The 26,070-nt window shown below is 33.5% G+C and overlaps 1 protein-coding gene across 7 annotated transcripts in view; it reads left to right on the top strand.

Annotated features, from left to right (window-relative positions):
• Nucleotides 1-26,070, top strand: part of LOC150109855 (histone deacetylase 4-like) — a 579,471-nt gene that overhangs the window by 193,842 nt on the left and 359,559 nt on the right. For all 7 annotated transcript variants that reach the window (XM_090397008.1, XM_090397036.1, XM_090397014.1 and 4 more), the window contains 2 exons: nt 19,445-19,692; nt 21,190-21,298. In XM_090397008.1, coding sequence (XP_090253134.1) covers nt 19,445-19,692; nt 21,190-21,298 — 357 coding nt within the window. The remainder of the gene's footprint in view (nt 1-19,444; nt 19,693-21,189; nt 21,299-26,070) is intronic.

Raw genomic sequence — 26,070 nt, forward strand, 5'->3', positions numbered from 1 at the left:
ATACGTGTATAAGTCGTATATTAGATTTTACTACGTTCCCATTTTCAGTAGAATAATGCTATTTGCCTCACAACAAGCTTTCGAAGAGTCCTTACACACCTAGAAAATTCTTGTTAATTAACAAAAATTAAAAAAAAATTGACACCTTCAGAACCTTGCGTTTAACTTTTTAATTAAAAGGTGAGTTGGTCTGACTCACGCAACAGTGGCAGAGTGTTTTTTTTTTACAACAGGCTATGAAATTAACAGGAACAGTACATTGGTCTTATTAGCCTTAAGTTGTTCGGCTGTAATTCCAGACAACTTGAGCAAAGAGAATAGTATGGGTCCCACTACTGACCAGATAAAGATAAGATAAGCAATTGTGACGTGATTGGTTGTTCATTTGATGACGTCATTGTGTCCGTGACGTCATTAGATTGGAATATTAGGAATTTCCCTGTGGGCATATGTGTCAGTGAGGAGAGTTCCTGTGTTTTGGTTCGCGTATGAAATTATGGGTGATGGTAGAGATAATTGGAATTTCGCTGGGGCTCTCATCTGTCAGGGACATCATGTGGTGTATTTTGTTCGCTTAATCCTTTGTGGGTATTTTAGAGATAAGAATCGTGATGTTATGTGTTTGGAAATTCCCTGTTTTGAGGGGTTTTCTGAATAATTTAATTATATGCTATGTCACTCAAACATAGTTTTCTTTTTCTATAGATGGCTGTACTAATTTTCCATTATATTTTGGGGTATTCCTTTCCTGTTAAAGGGTTGGAATTCTTAAAGTAGAGTCGTGATGGCGGCTGCGATTTGGTTTTTCTGAATAATTTAATTATATACTGGTGACCCTCAAACATACTTTTTTTCCATAGCTCATCCACATTTTCTTCTATATCCATATTCTAATTCTAATTCATATTTTATTCATAATTCATCCGAATATTTTGATTTGTCTAAAATTAAGATCTTAAAGTTCAATAAATAAATAAATAAACAAATCGTGTGTGAATTGAATTCACGGCGATTTCGAAAGTGTCCTTACTTAAACATACATAACACATCAACGACACTGCTTGTTCTTTTAAGTTTACACATTTTATTGCACAGATGTTATTTACAATATAATATGCAAAAATAGGACTTTACAGACATCACCACTGTCTCTGAATGGAACTGTGGGTGATGTTTTGAGATAAGATATCTTGGAATTTTCCCAGGGTGACACACATCCGTCATTGTTGTCATATTTTGTGTTTTGTGTAGATGGGTGTACTAATTTTCCAATACATTTTGGGTATTTCTTTCCTGTTAAAGGGTGGAAATTATTAGAGTAGAGTAAAGTCTAGTGGTGGCTTTGTTATGAGCTTTTCTGAATAATTTAATTATATGCTGGGGTCTCTACGGCATTTAAAAATAAATTAAAATACACAGACAGTTAAATGGATTACAAAACCTTTTGTATGTATTCTAGAAATTTTAAAGATAATTTAAATTACTATCTTTCCAGAATGGCTCTTCTAAATGCAAATTTTCAAAAATAGTTGAATTTTTTATCCACATCACAAACACAAAAACCAGAAAGAACGAAATTTCTGTAAATAGTGTAACCTGAAATAGTTGCGTACTTCTTCCTTTAGATTTCAGCCCATAGGATCATGGTATATTATCGTCATGAGTAATGTCCCTCAGCTAGCGGTTACTTCAAATCACGGTTTTCTTCAAAGAGGTCTTTTCATGAAGATGACATGGGTCATATCTATAAATTGCGGTATTGTTCAAAAGGTATCATTTTCTCAAGCTTGAATGCTTCTCAAATACTTACATATGACTAAGTGATTAGCATTCACATGATTGTGATGCAGATATACTAAAATTATTCATTTCTGATTAAGGATTTTATTTATTTATTGTTTTCATGTAGATGGCTTGTTTGTTAGTTTGTTTACATTTTGTGTAGTTAGGGAACTGGAATTTATTTCAAACGAATATTAGCTCTGTAATCTCTCTTATCTGGTTGCCAATTTTGTTGTATGTAGGTGAAAAATCGTGTGTTTAGGTTGGAACTCTTTGTTCCCGTGGGAAATTAATGCTTACATTTATTTTTTTAAAACCAATATTGACTATTAATTTTACCTACGATTCTTTGTACACTTAACCTATTTCTGTAAGTGAAATTTATTTATTTACTATTATTTTCTTTAGCATTAGTAATTTTATGTAACGGATATGCGACAAACAAGGTTTTGAACTCGCCGTAGCATTTTCTTATAGAAATTTCTTTTGTTGACACAACAAATAAATAGTTATTTCTTATTATTTCAAATGAATATTAGCTCTGTAATATATTTGTTAATTTCTATGTTACCTTTTATTTGACTGTAATATTATTCACAGTGTATTTACTGAATTTAACATACAGAAAAATTAAATAAAGTGAAAAAGGCAGGTATTTATATATATAATAAATAAATTGTCACTTTTCGGGTGAAATATTCTCCACTAAAGTTCTCCTTATTAATTTAATACCCATTTCCTTTTGCTTCCAAGAATTGACACAGTTTCATTGAGTGGATTTAAAAAAAAGTCTCTGGTTAGTTTGCAGAATGAAATTTTACAAGGAGAAAATATTTTTTATGGTCTTTCTTAAATTTGTATAACAAATCAATGACATCCGATTTATTCATTTAAATTTACACATCTCATTTGAATGAAATATTATTTACAAATTGTATTTACTGAATCTAACATACAGAAATTAAATAAAGTGAAAAATCAAGGTTCTTCCCATGCTTGTGGAATTGCCATCATGTAGTTTGTGACAATGTGACTCTCATCTGAAAATTCATTTTCATCTGGTGATTGTTGGGAATTTATTACTGTAGTAAAATTAAGGGTTGCTATTTATTTTTTAAGCCACTACATATACTTCTATGAATTATTAAAAGCTCAGAATCTTTCATTATGTTTCCAATAGCATTTAGAAGTACATTGTGAAAATATAAAAATTATGTTTTCACATTTTGGGCATCCAATTTCATTTAAATCAAGAACAGGCCTCCCTATTAACCTCATTAATGTTTTTGATTTTTCTCTTCCTTTGGCAAGTTAATATTTGATATTTGCTTGTTGATTCTATCATCTTAGTTTGTCCAGAGATAGTGAACCAATTTCCCATTTCAGCTGATGGTTATATTTTATTAACTAAGAATTCTGTTTTTTTAACTCTTTCCATGTAATTCTTTCCAACTACAAGGTGATTTTGTCAATGCATATCTTACAATAATTCCATCAGAAATACAAATTTCTTTAGGAAGTAAATTTGTAAATTTAGTTTTGAAGTCTTATTCAAAAGAAATTGGCAATCAATTATCCCAATGCTAACTGAAAATTCGTATTTTTCACCGATTGTCGATTTTTCATAATCGTTTTCCTTCATTCTTCTTCTTCTTAGATTATTTCATATGGTACCACAAATAAATAGTTATTTATTATTATTATTATTATTATTATTTCACTGATTATTAGCTTTGATCTTATATTTTATGTTAACTTTCTGTCACAAAATTCTACACAATTACAACTTTTCACAAAGAAACTTTCAAAGAATTTTGTGGCTCACCCATTTTACATTACCAAACACAAAACAGCAGCTACAGTGTTTAAACGATTACCATAAGTACAAAGTCACTCGATTCTATGGTATTTTCTTATAGTACTGTTTACACTTACCATGCCCTGCCCTGACCATTCCTTCAAACAAACCTTTTGCACAGATAACTCAATGACAAGTTTTCACGTGCTGGATATACTGTTGGTGTGTTTTTATCTTACTTTGCGTGGGAAAAGGTAAAATTTGTATATGTGTTATCTGGAGAGTACAAACATTTTTTCTATACCAAACTTTAAGAGTTGAAGTCATGTTTTTGGGTTAATTATCTGTTATATCTCTATTAAACAACCAAATTCTAACAGTTCATGTTTTTGATTATGTGAACGATTTGTTTTCAGATAACTCAACAATGTCAATAGATAGCATTAGACAATTTCTAAAATAATCAATACATTGATATCAGTTGTCAACACTTTTTTCCCGTTCGGGGCATTAATTTAACAGTAGTAATTTTTTTTAATAATTAAACAGAATTGCATTACGGTATAAAGTTGTGGATTTAAATATCAAGTTCTTATCAGAATAACTGAGTAAAAAATTTACTGTGGAAAAACACAACAAAAGCACACATCTTTGTTAATTTAAATTTAAAAGTGCATATCTTATTTTGATGAAATACTATTTATAAGTATATTCACTGAGAAAAATTCGAAACGTGTAATTACCTAAAAATATTTCATATTTAGTTTAGACTCTTTAACATTTTCCAAAGAGTTCAATGAATAAAATTTTTGTTACTCACTGTTTCTTGGTTACATTACATCAAAATAGCTGGTCATGCAAAAGAGTTTTTAAATCAGATACCATGGTAACCACATTTCCATACATTTGATATTGTGGAAATGTATGGAAATGTGGTTACTTATTCAGTCTGGAAATGACACCATGCCTCCCTGAACATTCTGTGTATATGTTTCTCACCAAATATACACAAACAGTTTTCATAAAATGTTCGTAAATGTCCCAAAATAAAGAATCTTTATCGAATTCGATAAAATCTTGAAAGTCTAATTTAACCATTGATGAACTAAAATGATTAGCGATAATTTTACCCATGATATGAATAGCATTTTTGGTGAAAATGTACAACATTTTCATCAAATATGTTGTACATTTTTGGTGAAAATTTCTCAGCTTCTTTACAACTAATAGAAAAAACTTTACCTCCATCAGCTCCTGTATCATGAAGTATTAGTTCCTCATCTTGGCATTTCAGAATATAACAATCACCAAGGTCCATTTCGTAGTCAACTTCTTTGCAAGTAGCCGAGGATATCAGACCCCTTCCTTCATAACTTTTCCCAAGTGGTCCTGGATAAATACATCACAATGTATGTGTCTTCTAAAATAATAATCAGTTTCCATCCATTTAGAGCTATGTGAAGAGTTTTGTCTCGTGCTATTTTCCTGAAGAAAGAAAATTTCAATGACTTTTGTGGATCACCCATTATTTTACTTTACTTTCGTGGATACAAAAAACATAGCTGCACAGGATGAACAAATTGCTGTAACTGTAAAGACACTTGACTCATTTGTTTTTCCATATAGTGCTTTTACATGATCCTTAACCCTGACCGTTCCTTCCAAAATGAAACTTTCACACAGGTGGTTCATGGACATGTTTCTACATGCTGTTGGATATGATGTTGATGTGAGATTATTTTACCTTGAGACATCATAGGGAAAATCTTATCTCTGTGGCTCGAAGGGTATTCTACATTATTTGTCCTTATTATGTTAAATATTTTATCCTCAAAAAGTGTTTTTGATGTTAGACCATGTGACTATTTCTCTCACGGATATGTCTGAAATTGTTGGGATGGGAAAAAAATAGCATTAGATGGTGGAAGTGAAAAGGTTCTCAAGAGAATCTTCCCTGCAGTGCTCCCCCACCCCTCCCCCTAAACCCATCATCCCCGTATTCTCCACACTCTTCTCCAGAAGATATCTGCTCAGGCTAGTGGAGATGAGCGAACTCATCATTTGCAGATATCTTTTAGTGATGTCACCTCTAACTGATACTGATAACTTTTGGAGGAAAAATAATAAAAATATGCGTTTTATTTTTTTTCCCTCCAAAAGTTATCAGTATCGGAAGTGACAACACTAAAAGATATCCGCAAATGATAAGCTCGCTCATCTCCACTAGCCTGAGCAGACATCTTCTTGAAGAGAGTGGGGTGAGGGGGAGTATTGCAGGGAAGACCTCTGTCACCCTCTTGAGAACCTTTTCACTTCCACCATCTAATGCTATTTTTTTTCCTCCAAAGTTTTCAGTATCAGTTGGAGGTAACATCACTAAAAGATATCTGCAAATGATGAGCTCCCTGATCTCCACTAGCTAGAGCAGACATCTTCTGGAGTAGAGTGGGGGATGATGGGTTTAGGGGGTGTGGGAGCATTGCAAGGAAGACCTCTGTTATCCTCTTGACGACCTTTTCACTTCCACCACCTAATGCTATTTTTTCCCATCCCAACAATTTTAGACATATCAGTGAGAAAAATAGTCACATGGTCTAACATCAAAAACACTTCTTGAGGTAAAATACTTAACATAATAAGGAAAATAATATAGAATACTCTTCGAGCCACAGAGATAAGATTTGCCCTATGATGACTCAAAGTAAGATAATCTCACATCAACATGATATCCAACAGCATGTAGAAACATGTCTGAATCATCTGTGTGAAAATTTCATTTTGGAAGGAACGGTCAGGGTTAACGGTCATGTAAACAATACTATATGGAAAAAATCGAGTCAAGTGTCTTTGCAGTTACGGCAATTCATTCATCCTCTGCAGCTATTGTATTGTGTTGTGGTATTTTGTATCCACGAAAGTAAAGTAAAATAATGGAAGAGCCACAAAAGTCATTGAAATTTTCTTTCTTCAGGAAAATAGCACGAGACAAAACTCTTCACATAGCTCTAAAAGGATGGAAACTGATTATTATTTTAGAAGACAAGCACATTGTGATATATTTATTCAGGACCATTTGGGAAAAGTTATGCAGGAAGTGGTCTGATATCCTCGGCTACTTGCAAACAAGAGTTGACTACGAAATGGACCTCGGTGATTGTTATATTCTGAAATGCCAATATGGGGAACTAATACATCATGATACAGGAGCTGATGGAAGTAAAGTTTTTCTATTAGTTGTGAGGAAGCTGAGAGGTTTTCACCAAAAATGTACGATATTGATAATCATTTAGTATTTTTTGAAACTGAATTACCAGCTATTTGTGTCATGGGGAAAATGATCGCTGATCATTTAAATTCATCAATGGTTAAATTAGACTTTCAAGATTTTATCCAATTCGATAAAGATTCTTTATTTTAGGACATTTGCAAACATTTTATGAAAACTGTTTGTGTATATTTGGTGTCATTTCCAGACTGACACAATATCAAATGTATGGAAGTGTGGTTACCATGGTATCTGATTTAAAAACTCTTTTGCATGACCAGCTATTTTGATGTAATGTAACCAAGAAACAGTGAGTAACAAAAATTTTATTCATTAAACTCTTTGGAAAATGTTAAGAGTCTAAACTAAATATGAAATATTTTTAGGTAATTACATGTTTCGAATTTTTCTCAGTGAATATACTTGTAAATAGTAACTCATCAAAACAAAATATCCATTTGTAAACTTAAACGAACAAAGATGTATGCTTTTGTTGTTGTGTTTTTCCACAGTGAATTTTTTACTCAGTTATTCTGATAAGAACTTGATATTTAAATCCACAACTTTATACCTTAATGAAATTCTGTTTAATTATTAAAAGAAAATTACTACTGTGAAAGTAATTCCAGGAACAAGAAAAAAGTGTTGAAAACTGATATCCATGTATTAATTATTTTAGAAATTGTCTAATGCTACCTATTGACATTGTTTTGAGTTATCTGAAAACAATCTGTTCATATAATCGAAAATCCGAACTGTTAGAATTTAGTTGTTTTACAGAGATATAACATGTAATTACCCCAAAAACATGACTTGAACTCTTAAAGTTTGGGTATAGAAAAAATGTTTGTACTCTCCAAATAATACATATACAAATTTTACCTTTCCTCACGCAAAGTAAGATAAAAACACACGAACAGTATATCCAGCAGCACGTGAAAACATGTCATTGAGTTATCTGTGCAAAAGGTTGTTTTGAAGGAACGGTCAGGGCAGGGCATGGTAAGTGTAAACAGTACTATAAGAAAATACCATAGAGTCAAGTGACTTTGGAATTAAGGTAATCGTTCATCCACTGTAGTTGCTGTTTTGTGTTGTGGTGTTTTGTGTTTAGTAATGTAAAAATAATGGGTGAGCCACAAAATTCTTTGAAAGATTCTTTGTGAAAAGTTCTAATTGTTTGAATTTTGTAACAGAAAGTTAACATAAAATATGCGATCAGAGCTAATAATCAGTGAAATAATAATAATAAATAACTATTTATTTGTGGTGGTGCCATATGAAGTAATCTAAGAATAAGAAGAATGAAGAAAAACGATTATGAAAAATCGACAGTGGATGAAAAATCCGATTTTTCAGTTATCATTGGGATAATTGATTGCCAATTTCTTTTGAATGAGACTTCAAATTTACTTCCTAAAGAAATTTTGTATTTCTGATGGAATTATTGTAAGATATGCATTGACAAAATCACCTTGTAGTTGGAAAGAATTACTGAAAAGAGTTAAAAAAACAGAATTCTTGGTTAATAAAATATAACCATCTGCGGAAATGGGAAATTGGTTCACTATCTCTGGACAAACTAAGATGATAGAATCAACAAGCAAATATCAAATATTAACTTGCCAAAGGAAGAGAAAAATCAAAAACATTAACGAGGTTAATAGGGAGGCCTGTTCTTGATTTAAATGAAATTGGATGCCCAAAATGTGAAAACATAATTTTTATGTTTTCACAATGTACTTCTAAATGCTATTGGAAGCATAATGAAAGATTCTGAGCTTTTAATAATTCATAGAAGTATATGTATTGGCTTAAAAAAATAAATAGCAACCCTTAATTTTACTACAGTAATAAATTCCCAATGATCACCAGATGAAAATGAATTTTTAGATGAGAGTCACATTGTCACAAACTACATGATGGCAATTCCACAAGCATGGGAAAAACCTTGATTTTTCACTTTATTTAATTTCTGTATGTTAGATTCAGTAAATACAATTTGTAAATAATATTTCATTCAAATGAGATGTGTAAATTTAAATGAATAAATCGGGTGTCATTGATTTGTTATACAAATTTAAGAAAGACCATAAAAAATATTTTCTCCTTGTAAAATTTCATTCTGCAAACTAACCAGAGACTTTTTTTTAAATCCACTCAATGAAACTGTGTCAATTCTTGGAAGCAAAAGGAAATGGGTATTAAATTAATAAGGAGAACTTTAGTGGAGAATATTTCACCCGAAAAGTGACAATTTATTTATTATATATATAAATACCTGCCTTTTTCACTTTATTTAATTTTTCTGTATGTTAAATTCAGTAAATACACTGTGAATAATATTACAGTCAAATAAAAGGTAACATAGAAATTAACAAATATATTACAGAGCTAATATTCATTTGAAATAATAAGAAATAACTATTTATTTGTTGTGCCAACAAAAGAAATTTCTATAAGAAAATGCTGCGGCGAGTTCAAAACCTTGTTTGTCGCATATCCGTTACATAAAATTACTAATGCTAAAGAAAATAATAGTAAATAAATAAATTTCAGTTACAGAAATAGGTTAAGTGCACAAGGAATCGCAGGTAAAATTAATAGTCAATATTGGTTTTAAAAAAATAAATGTAAGCATTAATTTACTACAGCAATAATTTCCCACGGTAACGAAGAGTTCCAACCTAAACACACGAGTTTTCACCTACGTACAACAAAATTGGCGACCAGATAAGAGAGATTACAGAGCTAATATTCGTTTGAAATAAATTCCAGTTTCCTAACTACACAAAATGTAAATAAACAAACAAACAAGCCATCTACATGAAAACAATAAGTATATAAAATCCTTAATCAGAAATGAATAATTTTAGGATATCTGTCATCACAATCATGTGAATGCTAATCACTTAGTCATATGTAAGTATTTGAAAAACATCCAACCTTGGAAAATGATACCTTTTGAAGAATATCGCAATTTACGGATATGACCCATGTCATCTTCATGAAAAGACCCCTTTGAAGAAAACCGCGATTTGAAATAACCACTAGCTGGGGGAATTACTCATGACGATAGTATAGCATCATCCTACGGGCTGAATCTAAAGGAAGAAATACGCAACTATTTCAGGTTACACTATTTACAGAAATTTCGTTCTTTCTGGTTTTTGTGTTTGTGTTGTGATGTGGATATAAAATTCAACTATTGTGGAATATTCACATTTAGAAGAGCCATTCTGGAAAGATAGTAATTTAAATTATCATTAGAATTTCTAGAATACATACAAAAGGTTTTGTAATCCATTTAATGTCTGTTTATTTTAATTTATTTTTAAATGCCATAGAGACACCAGCATATAATTAAATTATTCAGAAAAGCTCGAACCACAGCCGCCATTAGTCTCTACTCTACTCTAATAATTCCCATCCTTTAACAGGAAAGAAATACCCAAAATGTATTGGAAAATTAGTACACCCATCTACACAAAACACAAAATATGACAACAATGACAGATGTGTGTCACCCTGGGAAAATTCCAAGATATCTTATCTCAAAAACATTGCCCACAATTCCATTCAGAGACAGTGGTGATGATCCTAATTTTGCATATTATATTATAAATAATATCTTTGCAATAAAATGTGTAAACTTAAAAGAACAAGCAGTGTTGTTGATGTGTTATGTATGTTTAAGTAAGATCACTTTCGAAATTACCGTGAATTCACACACGATTTGTTTATTTATTGAACTTTAAGATCTTAATTTTAGACAAATCAAAATATTCGGATGAATTATGAATAAAATATGAATTAGAATATGAATTTAGAAGAAAATATGAATGAGCTATGGAAAAAAAATTGTGTGCTTGAGGGACACTAGTATATAATTAAATTATTCAGAAAAACCAAATCACAGCCGCCATCACGACTCCACTCTAAGAATTCCCACCCTTTAACAGGAAAGAAATACCTCAAAATGTATTGGAAAATTAGTACAGCCATCTATAGAAAAAAAAAACTCTATGTTTGAGAGACATAGCATATAATTAAATTATTCAGTAAACCTTGAAACAGTGAATTTCCAAACACATAATGTCCCGATTCTTATCTTTAAATATCACCCACAAGTCAGTAAGCAAACCAAATACACCACGTGATATTCCTTACAGATGAGGAACCCAGTAAAATTCCAAACTCTATAACAACAAACATTCACGTTACGATTCCTTATACACTAATATATCTCCCTTTCCATCCAAAACAACAACAAATGACGTCACTTTTTTACAAATAACAAATGACGTCACTTTTTTACAAATAACAAATGACGTCACTTATCTTTATCTGAAAACAACAAACATTCACGTGACAATTCCTTATCTTATCTTGATCATGATCTGGTCAGAAGTGTCCCACCAATCACGAGTCGGTTCCTTATACATTAATATATCTCCCTTTTCCATTCAAAACAATAACGTCAATTATCAACTAACAAATGACGTCACTTATCTACATCTGTAAACAACACACATCCACGACGATTCCTTATCTTATCTTGATCTTGATCTGGTGGCTAGTGCCCCACCAATCACAACACGAATCCTTATCTCTACCATCATCCATAATTCCATATGCGAACCAAAACACAAGAACTCACCTCATTGACACATATGCCCACAGGGAAATTCCTAACATTCCAATCTCATGACGTCACGCCCACAATGACGTCATCAAATGAACAACCAATCACGTTACAATTGCTTATCTAATCTTAATCTGGTCACTAGTCGGACCCATACTACTAAAGAGTCTTTGGAAGTTTTAGATAAATCCTTGAGAGGGCGCTGTTTAAAGTTTTGAGCCTTACCTCAGTAGAGCTTTCAATGGGCGCCTCCAATAATCTCTCGTCCGAACACAGTTGTGAAGTGAAATAGTAGTTAACCGCTTTGGGAACTGTATTTATCATATTAGCATTCATAGGTCAGATTGAGAAACTGTATGCAAATGAGTTACGAAAATAATAATGTCGTAAACATTCATTATACGGATGTTTCGTATATATTAATTTATAATCGCGTTTGTAACATTTATGATTTATGTATATTTTTTTATTTTATTTATTTATGACTCAAAGCAGGATGAAAACATCCCTATGTCGCAATAAAGAATGACAAATTTCGGGAATACTCGTGACTGTTATGATTTGATATTCGTCTCCCACATCCCAGTATTAGCCTATTAATTATCCTGCAGTGTAAATATTAAACGCAGATGATACACTTATCTGTGTGAAACGGAATCCAGGATTTCATTGATAATGATAATTACAAAAGAAACAAAAAAAAAAAAAAAAAAAATCCCAGTCGTCTCGTCGCTAAACTATGAATGACATGATATTGTTGATTAGAACTGTTAATAGATGGCACTACCATAGAGTAGTAGGTGAATATAAACCTGTCTGGCTTCTCATCGTTAGAGGACGCCTAACTATATTATAAATCCATTTACCTCATATCACCGTTATGTGTATTTGTCTGGTACTGTAATTGGTTGGCCATTTTGTAGAAGGGGGAAAACAGTGTTATGGAACGCGACAGTGGAAGAAATTTGCCACCAGGTAACTCACCTTCAGTTGAATAAATTCTTATAAAGATTCTTCAAGTCACGATGAGCGGTAAACAGAGAAATTAAATCAATCTTCTATAGCAAAAAGTAAGAAAATATAATTATTCAATACACTTTTTGTTATGGAAATTTGATTCGTTAACTTACTATTTCCGATCACAAACGAATCTTCGAAAACTGTCTTGAAATGCAGATTTCAACGTCATTATTAAAAAAAAATTTAAAAAAAGTTAAAGGTTTCGCAATCCAACATATAATGTTGATTCAGTTTATTTGACAGAACTAACATCTGTCAGTCACTACTTCAGAGTAACCTACTAGTTTAAAATTACAGTCACATTTCTTATACCATTGTACATTTATTTTTATTACGCTGTTCAAATGAAAACGAAGCAGTTCCTTTTAATCGTGATGATGCTTAACACTAAGCGGGGGGGGGGGGGGGTTTAAGTAGTGCCTAAGAAAGAAATTCACTAATGAGCTTCGAGTTACGCAGTTTTGACTTGATGTGTAGAAAAGGGGAGTGGGGGAGATGAATTAATCCTGTTTGGAACCATGTTGCGAGAACAGATGTTTTATCGCTTATAAACCCACAGATTAATCTATAGATGACTGTGAAAATGGCAATGACCTACAAAACGGCTCTTCAGCTGATTTTTTTTTTTTTTTTTTTTTTTATCAATTTATCTTTAGTTTTTAAAATATGAAGTAAAATTAGAAAAAAGCTCCGGTGGTCGTAAGATTGTCTGGATAAAAATTTGGTAAATATTGAAAGTTCGACTCCCTTGCCCTCCGCCACCGCCTCTGTGAAATAGTTCTATCCCGCTTCTCGTCCTGATCTTATAAATTCCACGCCTCGTCCTTTGAGAAACATTTTTTAAAAGTGATTTTTAATAAATTAACTTTGAGCGTGCTATCGTCTTATTCCAAAGATATTAAATTATGCTCATTCGCTTTTAAATGTAATTCTTTGATCCCATGACATCTACTTCTGGTAATTACTGACACCACAGGTAATTAACAGCAATAAATAGAATGCATTCAAAGAGTTCGATATTTGAAAGTTCATAAGTTGTCAACAGTATTGATCATGTGCACGGGAAGCAAACGTGCTGTAATTTTGTTACTTTGACTGTTGGACGTTCGGCAATTTTTAAAAGCAAATATTATAGCGTTGGTGATCAATGAGTAATCACTAAGTAATTCTCCATAACATAAATTGAACCACTTTCGAATTTAATGAGATGTAGACGCTCCATTTATTATTAAGTACAATTTTCCACAAAAATCATTCCGTGTTTGGTGCGAAAATATTTCCTGTATAGAACTGTCTGCTACTTAAATTGTTTCACCTGATTTACAAAAGGAAGTATGACTGCTTTTCATAACTAATACCAGCACGTAAATCGCATCTATTGTTGCTTTCAACGGTTTCATTTTTATAGTTGTCAGCGCCCTCTCTCTTTCTCTGTTAGATCATTTTCCAAATATTTTCCTTTAAATTCGCTAATTTTCTATGTCGGCTCCATCAGATTATAAGATTATATTCTTAAACAAAATTTCCGCGTCACTTTTGTGTGGTTAAACATGAAATGCCATTTCCAGCAGAAATAATATTTTTGTCTCAGCTATTTGAAATAGCAATATTTCATAATAAGTATTTTCTGCAGAAGTTGACACGTTTTGTTAGGTTGTATAACTGGATACTAATTGGTGAATTTTAGATGTGATGGGTTTAGAAATTACAAAAAGAAGAAAACTGCAAAACCCCGACCAGCTGAGTTGTGTATACTCCAAATCTACACAGAGAAAATAATAAATAAAATAGGTCATATTGTTCAAGGCAGTCTCTAAATTTTGATTAATAACTCTGATGTTCCTTATCAGCGTTGTCCAGCTTAACACGATATGTAGTATGTCCATGCGTGTGCTGAGTTGTTTTGTTGTTTTTCTTTTTCTCAGAAATCACTACATTTGATTGTCTACCATAATACGTCTCGGCCGTTGCTTTGCACTGTCAGACATATGCAGGCTACTTTATAAAGATCTCTCTCTGCTAATATCAGGATAGTAAATAAGTAACCAAATATCGTTTAGCAGGAACTAGCATACTTTATTGATTCCATATAGACAACCAATATCCAGCTTGCCTTCAAACTCCCATGCAACACATCCCTACTCTGATTTTTCTTCCTACAAAGTAGAATAAGATCAGATAAATGTACAAAATTTACAGACGAAATACACTGCCCACATTTGCTTCTGCCATAATCCCAGCTCACTACTTACTGATGCGATGGCTATTTGTGGTTGTTTGTGATGAAATATAAACATCTCTCGGCAACCTTTCCCACGCACGAAGTCGGGTGGGTAAGGTTGAGAGGGCAAGGAATTGATGCAGTTCACTGGATTCGTCGTTGACATTTCATCGTGTTGAATTGCCAACTGCTTCTTACCGTAGTTGATATCACTTCCATATTTTCCTGGACTCGACATTCCAATAGTATCTTAAAGAATCTCTGATTTGCTTAGCTCGCTGATGCAGCGTCGGTCTTCGGGCAGAAATAGAATTTCGGCTGCAGCTGGAAACTTGATACTCCTCCCCCTGCCATATGAAGTTTGACAGAATGACTAATATCTTTAATGCTAAAGTAGCATTAGTAAGGAGGGGTCATGTCTTCGTGAAACATTCCGTGTTTTTCTCCTGAGAATGCCGTGATATAACTGGAGAACAGTATAGTATTACTTACATAATGCATTATGATAATTTATTACAACGTCTGTTTTTTTAGATGTTTGATCATGAACGGTGCACTTAAAATGGATTTACGCAACGATAAAACCACGAGAAACTTGGCTAGTTTAATAAAGAGAATCCTTGTATTTAGAAGTATAGTAATTATCTTGGCTTAAGGACTATTGTACAATATTATATGAATCACATCTATCCTACTTAGCGTTTGAATAGCACATTCACTTTTATATACATTACTGTATAATTATACATTATAATTAATAGTTTTAATTATAAAGTGTACATAAAATTCAATTTATATACCATAAAATTTCAATGATCTGATCGATCATACTCTCAAAAGCCATTTTGGTTTTTTAGAGCTTGTCATCACGGACTGCCAAGCCCCTCTCTCTCTCTTCTCTATCACGTGACGCATCCACTGCAAAAAAAAAAAAAAAAAAAAAATATATATATATATATATATATACACACACACACACACACACAGTAAATCCTCGATTTAACGGACTAATAGGAGCTATATATATATATATATATATACACACACACACACACACACAGTAAATCCTCGATTTAACGGACTAATAGGAGCTAAGGGGGTGTCCGTTAAATCGCGAATATTTTAAAATAAAAATATCTGTAACATTATACTGCAATTTTATCAATATTAGCACTGTAATAACAAAAAAATTGTTTACACACACTTTTATATCAATTAATGTTCGATGTTGATGCGCTTGGTTTAGGTAATCCTGCTTTGAAAAACTATCAAGTTTCGCTACGCGACAAAATGACCAATTACAGTGCGATTGGTGTGATCACGTCCTAATCATTCGCCGAACATGTTTTAAGAGCGGTGACTCATTTATGTGGGCTAAATTACTACAGTGTTTTTCCAACATATGATGGCCTTTCGCCAAAATTTGTTAAAAATAACAGGAAATTAATAACAAAAAAAAACTTAATTTAATTATAAGCAAATCTTGATTAAAAGAATTTTAAAATTAACATGGTGTTAATTTTCACATGCGACATACGGACCGGAAATTTTGTCCGTTAAATCGAGGGTTTACTATATGTATTTTGTATTTAAAAGTTTAAATTATTGAAATTAATAAAAATGCAGTTGTATTTATTGTTTTTGAACATTTTAAGTGAAATTTTAAAAGTGAATTTAAATTAAAAATATAAGGATTCGAATTTTTATAAGAAAATACTTTGAGTTATGATGTTTCATTATAAATAGATAACCCTATTCTTGACACAAGAGTGCCATACTTTATGAAATGAAGCAAGCAATAGAAGTGGGCCCTAGGGGTGGGGAGCAAGGCAGTTAACAGTTCTGCTGCTTGGTTATTCAATGCAAGTCTTGTAATGGAAAGATTGCTGGAGGAGCGGCAAAGCGGAATTAGTACCGCTACATAAAAGGCGCTTCAAATTAAAGATATCTTATTACCAACAAGTCTGCATTTCCGGAGTGATGGTAAAGATTTTGGAGAAGTTAGTTACACTCAGTTACGATCAGAATACCAGATCGGATCGATGAGAGAACCTCTTTGCAGACCTCAGGAGTTTGTTCAAGGAAGTTCTATTATAAAGGTGTTTTATAATGTTTAAAATAAAGTTATGTTTATTTTAAACACTACTTTACTCAGAAAAGTAGTGTGTGTGTGTGTGTGTGTGTGTGTGTGTGTGTGTGTGTGTAATAACAAGAACAAAAGTTTTCAAAATAAGAAAAACATCTGCATTCTCACTTTAGAACAAGTAAACTACTTCAGCTATTTCATCACGATCTCAGGAAAGATAGCAAATTAAATACGGAAATAGACAACAGAATTAGCAAGATTGGTATGGTAGGAAGTCCGACTGAATAAATTTATATGGAATAAGAGAAATTTAATCAAAACACTAAACTAGCCTCATACAAGACCGTTTTCAAACCAGTTTTAAGTTACTGATATCAAAGCTGGATTAGAAATAAAACACTTGACCAAAGACTAGAGATCAAATATTGTCACTGAATCGTATGACAATGACAGTTATATTAAAAATGAAGATATTACCGTAATTAGCAAACAACTTGGCATTGTTAGCATTCGAGAATGTGTGAACAGGGCTAATTTCAAGTTTCAATGGGGTAAGGCCACTTATGGAAGAGAAAAGTTAGAAAACTGGTATTTGGTGTTAGCACGAAAAAAAAGACCCGATAAAGATAAAGTTGATACAATTAAGAGTAAGTAGTCTTAAAAGCCCGAAATGTAAGATCTTGGCAGTGTTAGTTGACAAGTTTAACTTGGAGGCAAACTGTTGATAGGAAGCTAGTAATAATGTAAACCTGTAGGGCTATCCTCATATCCTGTATCATCAAGGTATATATCAGAAATCTGATAATTAAATATTAACATTTAAATGGTCCTTTGCATATTAAAAACGGGATTAGAACAGTTGTTTCTAATCAAAAGGCACGACTAAATTACACCCACCTCCTCGCTTGCACTATAAGAAAAGCACAATTTCAAGAGGTGGAAATGAGATTTGGGAATGATAGGAGTAAGGGATTAGGCAAGAGTATCAAAGATTAAGCCTGGAACATGAAATGGACACTTGTAAGTCGTCCTTACAAGTGTCCATTTCATCGAATAACGACTGTAATATCAGAATTGCGAACCTTGGCTAGTACGATAGATTGAGAGAATGAGTATCGCACAGCTTTTCAAGGAGGACGGTAGAAGTGAAATGAATGATAAAACTTGGAAAGTAAGATCGGATAGATAACTTTTTTGACACTATGAATGGTGGTGACGCTACTTCCCTCCGTAACCGAGAAGTCACCAAGAGCACGTGACTAACAATTCAATCGAGGCACCAAACACTATACACTTACAATATCAAGCCTCGAGAAATAAACTTAAATAATAATAATAAAACAATGACACCACAGTTACCAGTAATACTACGCCTACGTATAAAAGAAAGGAACAAAAACTAATACAAGAAAAAACAAACATTAGAAAATTCAGTAAGTATCCAGAAACGCTGCTACCAATAGACCACAAATAACTGTCTTGCGCCGCGGAAACTAATTGCCATTTTAGTCAGGGATATCAACATTCATCCCTTTAAGACACAAAAACATGGACAGTAGTACCAAGCTAATACCCAGAACACCACTGAAATAAATGTCACTATGATGCAAGTGAACGACCATGCCTAACACACACGCGCGCACACACAGACACATCCCTTCTTAAACATGGCAACCGATAATGCTTTGATTAGTAATTATCGGAGGCAAGTAACTGTGGAAACTAATATAACATCTTGGCATTATCCCTTTTGGTTGAAAAGACGTATTTGAAATGCTTTCTACAACAAGAGGAATCTTTACCAGATCTCTTCAGTTGAAGATAAGTTAGTTTCGTATAGAGATAGAAATACAAGCTTTACACCCTACAAATTAGACAACCAACTGGCGAAAATCTCATTTAAATTGCCAATACATAAATCATCACAATATTAGTTTGCTGCAGCCGCAATTCTGCCCAGTACCTATTTCATTTGTTTTATCTTTCTTCCCTGCAGTGCCTTGTTTGTTATCGTTGCCTTTGTGCACATTTTGTATACTTTCAAATTTGTCCAGTTTGATAATCAGACGCCTGTTAGACATGACGTGAATGAGATACGAACTCATGCTTTCCACGTACCCTGCACTTTCACTGCGTTATCGAATTTCCAGTATCACTAACACTTAGTTGCGCTGATCAAGAGACCACTTCTGTTGCCATCTTGTCTGCACACTGATGACTCGCGGGTAGTGGACAGTCTGTGGACTTTTATTTTAAACGTTGCAAAACTGTGATGCTAAATTTCTCTTCACAAGATCGATTCAAATTAGAGTATTTTTTTTTTCTTATGACGCCCACGCTAATCAGTCTGGCAAACGTATAGTATATTTATTTGTTTTCGGTAAGTGGATAAGCTATTATCCACTTACCGAATAAGATAGCGAACAGTTGCCACTTGTATTAAGTGGCAACTATTTTAATTTTCTGTTTCTCTGTCTCTCTTTTTCTCTCGTGACTTTTCTGACAGCACTAAAAGCAAATATTGCCTGAAAATGAGAATTGAATCAAAGTGCTTTTGACTGTTCATCGAATTGCTTAAGTTTAGTTGTTATTAATTTTATTGTATTTTTTTTTTAATTTCTTCCCAGATATCTCAGGGACTGGATTTATGGCCTCACCACTGATTGCAAGAGACCGGTCAGCAGAACTAGCGAATAATCTTAACAACGCCCTCCTAAATCCCGCTCTTCAAGAAGAACACATGAAGTTCCAGCAGCAGCTGATGCAATTAAAACAACAACAGCAAATTCAACAACAGCTCCTACTTCAACATTTCCAGCAACAACAGCAGCAGTTAGCAGAGCAGCACGAGAAACAACTACAGGAAAGAATCAAGGTATGTTAATAAGATTGCAATTGCATTGCCAGAATAGGCTATAGATCGGAAATTTAATGGGATCGTTTTATTAAATAAAGAAATTACTCGGTCTCATACGGAGGTGGCCGGGGTTTTTCATATCACAAAACAGACAAATCGACTGTATTGAGGAAGTTCTCACTTATTGGAGAGCTTCCTGGTCAGTGCGATGCAAATATTTTCTTTATTGTAATTTGGGAATGATATGTTCCCATATGAGGCAATCAGTTAAATTCTTTCATATGTTTTTAACTAGTCTGTGGGTTCGTATATTTATAATATAGGTAGTCAAGCCAGTAAAGTTTGATTATCATTTAAATGATTTAAAAAAAAAAATGCACATTTTACATTGCAGAATTCATTTATTGAATACAAATACAGTAAAACGTTGATTATCTTGGGGTACGATTAACCGTGATCCTCTGTAGTACATACAGATTTCATTTTTAAAAAATCTATGTAAGAGGATTAGCAAAATAACAGAAGTCATTACTGCACATTTTAAATAACATTGCATCATAATTAAAGAATATGCATCATCCTTCTAGCAGAACTTATTTGTCATTCATCACTGTTAGGATTTCCCGTTCTACCGCCAGAGTGCGCAATCGAGTATATAAAGAAAACAAAAATCACGGACTTTTTATCTAAATAAGCTTAAAAATGTTCAGTTTTGTATTTACATACTACAAGAATGCTTATCTAACGTTTTTATGTATTTAACCAAATGAAACATAATTTGGATTAACCCTGTTTTTCAATTATAAGGCCTCTAGCCTCTCCCAATTACCACGAATAGCGAGTTTTACTGTATTTGTGTACACAATGTATTAATACACTAATATATTAGTATATTAACAAATTAATACCAGAGTACTTTTTTAAACAAAAAACACTAAAATTTGTTATTAATATATTTTAAGTATCCCTCACTTTAAGACAATAACCTTCACTTTAAATGTGAAAAACCTTGGCTTCGACGTCTTCATTCTTGTCCTCCCACAATACTTCACCCTCTCGACCATCGCTATATGTTTTCCACTGCTGAATTCAAAGATTGATTTTATATGGGAGTATGGTAAAGATACAGTAATTAGATGGGTGAAGAGAATTTTGGCTAGTGTATTTATGATTGTTTCTGTTGCCCGAGGTATTAGATCAATTTATCGCTTCAAATTATTAACCTCTTCGAAAAATGTGGTTAGTTTGTTCTTTTAATATTAGTTTACCTAATACTTAAGCTAGTGTTCCTGATAATCGAATAATAACACCCCGCTTTTTCACTAGAGGAACATGTACAAGATACCGTTTTTCTATCTCGTTTTCGAAATCTATGCTAAATAAAGGGTGCATCAGATCAGGTATACTTATTTATTCTATCATAAGAAATGTTCTCTACCTTTCTTTTAAGATTTTAATATTATGTATGCCTAATCTGTAAATAAATAACATTCAGTATATATACTTAACTTGCAGGAATATTTGGAGCAACAGAAAAAATTAGAAGAGGAACAAAAAGTAGAAAAAGAACGCAGAGAAAAGGAAAGATTGGAACAGTTAAAGAAAAAAGAAAAACACGAGCAAAGTAAAACAGAACTCTTGTTTGTAAATTATATTCATCCAATTTTAATTTATTCATTCATAATATATTTAGAATTAATCGGAGAATCGATTTGGGAGTTAACAATGAGGAGAGAAAATGGCCATCCACGGAATCAGAGCAAAGATTTCTATTATTTAACATGAATTAATTAAAAAAAAATTAAGGTTTTTAATTAAAATTTGAAACACACAATTAGTGCCTGAAAAAAACCTCGTAACTTGTGTAATGCAGAATCGATAGAGGAAAGACTTGCACATTTGATTCAATTCATTTATACTCCTACTCCAAACTAAAATGTAAATCTTGGATGATATGAGAATACTTGTGGGAGGGGGGGGGGTGAGCATTTCATGTTTTAACATCTGCAACAAGTTGTCATTGATATCAGGTTTGAAACTGGTAATTTACTCCTGCAAATGGAAGCTGTAACGTCAAGGTCCTGAACCAGATGGGCATTCTTCCTAGCTTAGGTTACAATTGATTAAAAACTACCCCAGGACTTAAATGTCACAGATCCTCCTGCATGCACTTTTACAAAACTTAAAGAGGAACGAAAGGTTAATTAAAAAATGGGCGAATTTAATGCGTTCTTCGTTGACATTACTGAAATATTAGCAATCTAGTAGTGCATTGAGCTTAGAATCACCTCAGTTAATAAATTAAGAAAAAAGTTAAGTAATCTTTACATCCCCTCCTTTATTTATGCTTTTATTATATTTTATAGTAAATAAGAAGAAAAAAACCTAAAATATCGCCTCAATGATTAAATATTCTTTCTGAAATACCTTCGTGTATATGTGATGTATGCATAAGGCAGATTATGAGAGGCGAATAAAAGTTCTTGATGACTTCGTTACTAGACTGTTAAGATAAAATTTGAATTGATATTTGTATCCTATCGAAAGTAGCGAGACTGTTTTCTCTTATAAAACACATTCAACGGGTGAGAGCGGCGTTTGAAGTGACTCTGATGCAGGTGTCGCATCTCCTTGCGGCGGTGACTGCAATGCACTTGACTTTTCAAAGGCCAAGGGTTGCTGCATTTGGTGAAGCCGTAAGAATTAGCTTTGTGTGTGTATTTGGTAATGACCGATTTGAATCGCAAGAAGTTTGAAATGATCACGACGTTTCCATTTTTAACTGTCAGAAATGAATCGGTATATCTAGCATAAGAAATGTCCCTAATTATCTCCCGAAATAATTGAAGAGATAGGAATTCATATGGTAAGCCGAACCTGGATTCGGAGAATGAAAACTTCGCTCATTTGCACTCTAAGCCTAATCCATGTCTGCTTTAATTAAACTCTTATTTACATACTGATTTTTCGTTTTCCTTTTAATTGGAACGACGATGCCCTTTGGTTGGAAAGACCTGGGTTTGAATCTCATCTAGGACGCGAAGAGTCTTCGTAAAATCTTTCGACTTAAGATGAATTAACAGTTCCCACATGAAAGCGGGAGAATTTTTCATATCACCAGAACGACAAACTGATTAACTAACGCACGCAGTTGATTAATCCAGCAGACTCGGAAGATTGGATTAATCTTCCTGTCATAACACTAATAGATTTCTATGACGCAGTGACTTGATGCCCACATGCTATTGATCGGAACATTAAGGGAACGACAACATTCCTTAAGGTAGGCATTTATTTGGTCGCAGCTACTGAGGCGTAGGGATTGCACTTATCACTCAGGCATTCAACTCAATGTCTTGTTTAAACGTTCTTGTCAGTTCTCAGTTCCTAGCTATTAATGTGTGGCTGCATGACATTTCATATATCATAACACGTGTTTCAAACTTTTTATAATATATTATAAAATTATATCTCGATATACGGATTATGGAATGTAGATTGAGGACAGATTGAACGTATCTAGACTGCAGACACTGGACTGGAGAAGGAAGAAGTGATATGGTGGAGAAATATATATTTTTTTTTTGCAATGTCCGCGCGCGCGCACACAAAATCGTGTTTTGTTCACACCATAAATTTTAGAGAACAGTAACATTGAACTGGAGAAGCAATTCGTGTTTTATCAATCATACTTGGACTTGTCGATACTGACAGTGGTTTTAAAATTATCACGAGCTGCGATATATCGCGACCACAAAGACCACACCTATTAGTGTTCTACCGCCATTGCAAACTTCCGGTTTCCTTTTGACACGTGCATTTCCGTAAAGTTACAAAGAAATTAGCAAATCAGAAATGAAGTGGTGTCTGGTGACGTAATGCGTCGAACCCACGCGCGCTCACACACCGTCACTTTTCATTTTTGAGAGAATTATGGATTATAGCTCCACCTCTTTTTGCAACGTGTGTGTGCAGTAACTTGGGACATTTGTTAGCATAAACTCCGATGTAAGGAAGCAAAATAATATACAGCGCAACCACAGATCTTACAGAATCCTAAAGAACAAAAATGGACCGGTTCATCTCATACTAACACTAATGGTAAATATAATATATTGAATGAAGGCATAATTGAAGATATTGCATCCCAGTAAGTAAAACGCCATTAAAAGTACTGTCTGAAAATCTATTTAAACTGTGATCCAAAAAAAGTTTTCCATGCAGTCGATAAATACTTTGCTTGATTTGATTGCTAAATGAATGTATTGGAATGTTTGGTATCCACTTAATGAGAGTGTTGGATATCTTTCTGCGGTATTCAACACAGTCACAGTATTTGATGCTACACTGCAGAGGGGAAAATCTTAGCACATTTTTGTATACCGCGATATGCCACTTCTGTCACCATAAAGAAAATGAGATGGACAACAGGTAGGTGGTTGTTTTTAGCGTGCATGTTCCAAGACAAAATGAAAGCAACATTAAACAGCTTTGAATTCATGACAGATGTGTATGTGTTTCTTGTATTGATATCATTCTTGAATTAATTCACACTGCCTGCACTCACAACATCCAATGACCCATTTCAGTCATGTGCCACCCTATGAGAGAAAAATCTAGCCCTCATCCCCTTCGTGGCCTTCATTCTTAGCTTCCAGGGATGCCCGCTTGTCCTTTCCCCACCCTCCATCAATTGAAATCTTGTATGACCCTTTCAGAAGTTTGTAAGTCTCAATCATATCACCCCTCTTTTCCCTGTTCGTTAGTGTCTGCAGTCTACAAATTCTCAATCTTCTTCATAATCAGTATTCCACAATCCTGATATCATTTTTAACACTCTCCTTTGTACTCTCTCTCTCTCTCCAATATATCAGAATCACAACGGAAACCAGACCTGCGCACAATAGTCCAAGTGAGGTCTTATCAAGAGCTTGTAAAGAGGCAAAATGACATCCTTATCTTTACATGTGAACATTCGTTCCCTCATTGCAATTATGTTTTGAGTTGTATTTGCAATCTTTGCCACATGGCCCCTAAACTTCAACTTCCTATCTATTTACACTCCAAGATCCCTAGCCTCATCAGTTTCTTCTAGCCTAATCCCACCAATATAATACAACGATGGATATCTAAGCATGCCGAAGTGAATGACTTTACATTTATTCACATTGAGCTGACACCCATTTTTCCATGCCCACAGTTCTAGCCTATTCAAATCATTCTGCAAGTTCTGTATCAGCTGCATTCCTGATTACTCTACCTATCTTTGCATCATCATCAGCAAATAGCTGTATGTCTCTTGTCAAATCTTTCCCAATATCATTAATGTACAGATTGAATAACAGTGGACCAAGCACTGATCCTTGTGGTACACCATTTGTTACCCTAAACCTTCCAAACTCAGATCCCCGTATACTATGTCAGTCAGCCGTCTTTTTATCATGCTAATATTGTAAAACCCAAATCAATTTTCTCCAATTTATGCAACAGTCTACCATACTGTATTCTGTCGAAAGGCTTAGCAAAATCCAAAAGTATCATGGTGTATCCATTCTCCTTGTCTAGTTCAATGGTAACATTGTTATAGTAGAACAAGTTGCTAAAACATTACTTTCCCTTAGTAAACCCATGCTGTTCGTAACAGAGTATACATTCTTTGTCGATCCATTTCTGTATGATGAGGATCCTACCCAAGTTTTCCATAATCTTCACCATTTTTGGAACTATGGATTTAGAAGTTATTGTTTCATATTCATTCTTTCGTTTACTTGCAGCATATCGATAGAATTCTTGTAGATTGTCTTTAGCACGCAGAGCCAGTTTCTTTTCATACTCAGACTTTGCTTTCCTTACAACAGTTGACTATTCTAGCCTGCTGCTTAACATTCATAACTGACGTCATCCTTAAGCACATGGTATTCCTTCCACATCATCCTTTTCTTACTAATCTCTTGCTTAATAAGATTGACATCCATTTTGACTCTTCAGCAGCATTTATTTATTTATTCTTCGAATTCTCGGGACATATTCTGATATCGCATCATTTAAGTGTTGTTTAAATACTTCCCATGCACTGTCGATATTCTTTCTATCCAGCAGACGATCCCATTCCACTGAACTCAGTGGAATGGGATTCCTGAGTTGGTCATAATTTCCTGCTTTGTAGTTCAACATGTAACCTTTTCTGAATGGAACATTCATAAACTCAGTCACTTCCTAAGTGAATACTTGGAAGTATTCACTTAGGAAGTGAATACTTCCAAGTTGAATTTGAATTATCCAAATTCAAATATTTGGATAATTAAAGTCTCCCATTATGATTACTCTTTTTGCGCTCACCTTTTCTATTTGGTGATGCATTTCTTCATCACTAGCAACTGTTCCTTGGTCTGTAAC

The sequence above is a fragment of the Typopeltis vanoorti genome, chromosome 1 (assembly GCF_054136105.1).
Source record: "Typopeltis vanoorti isolate ZY-2024b chromosome 1, IOZ_Tvanoo_1.0, whole genome shotgun sequence".
Classification (NCBI taxonomy): Eukaryota; Metazoa; Arthropoda; class Arachnida; order Uropygi; family Thelyphonidae; genus Typopeltis; species Typopeltis vanoorti.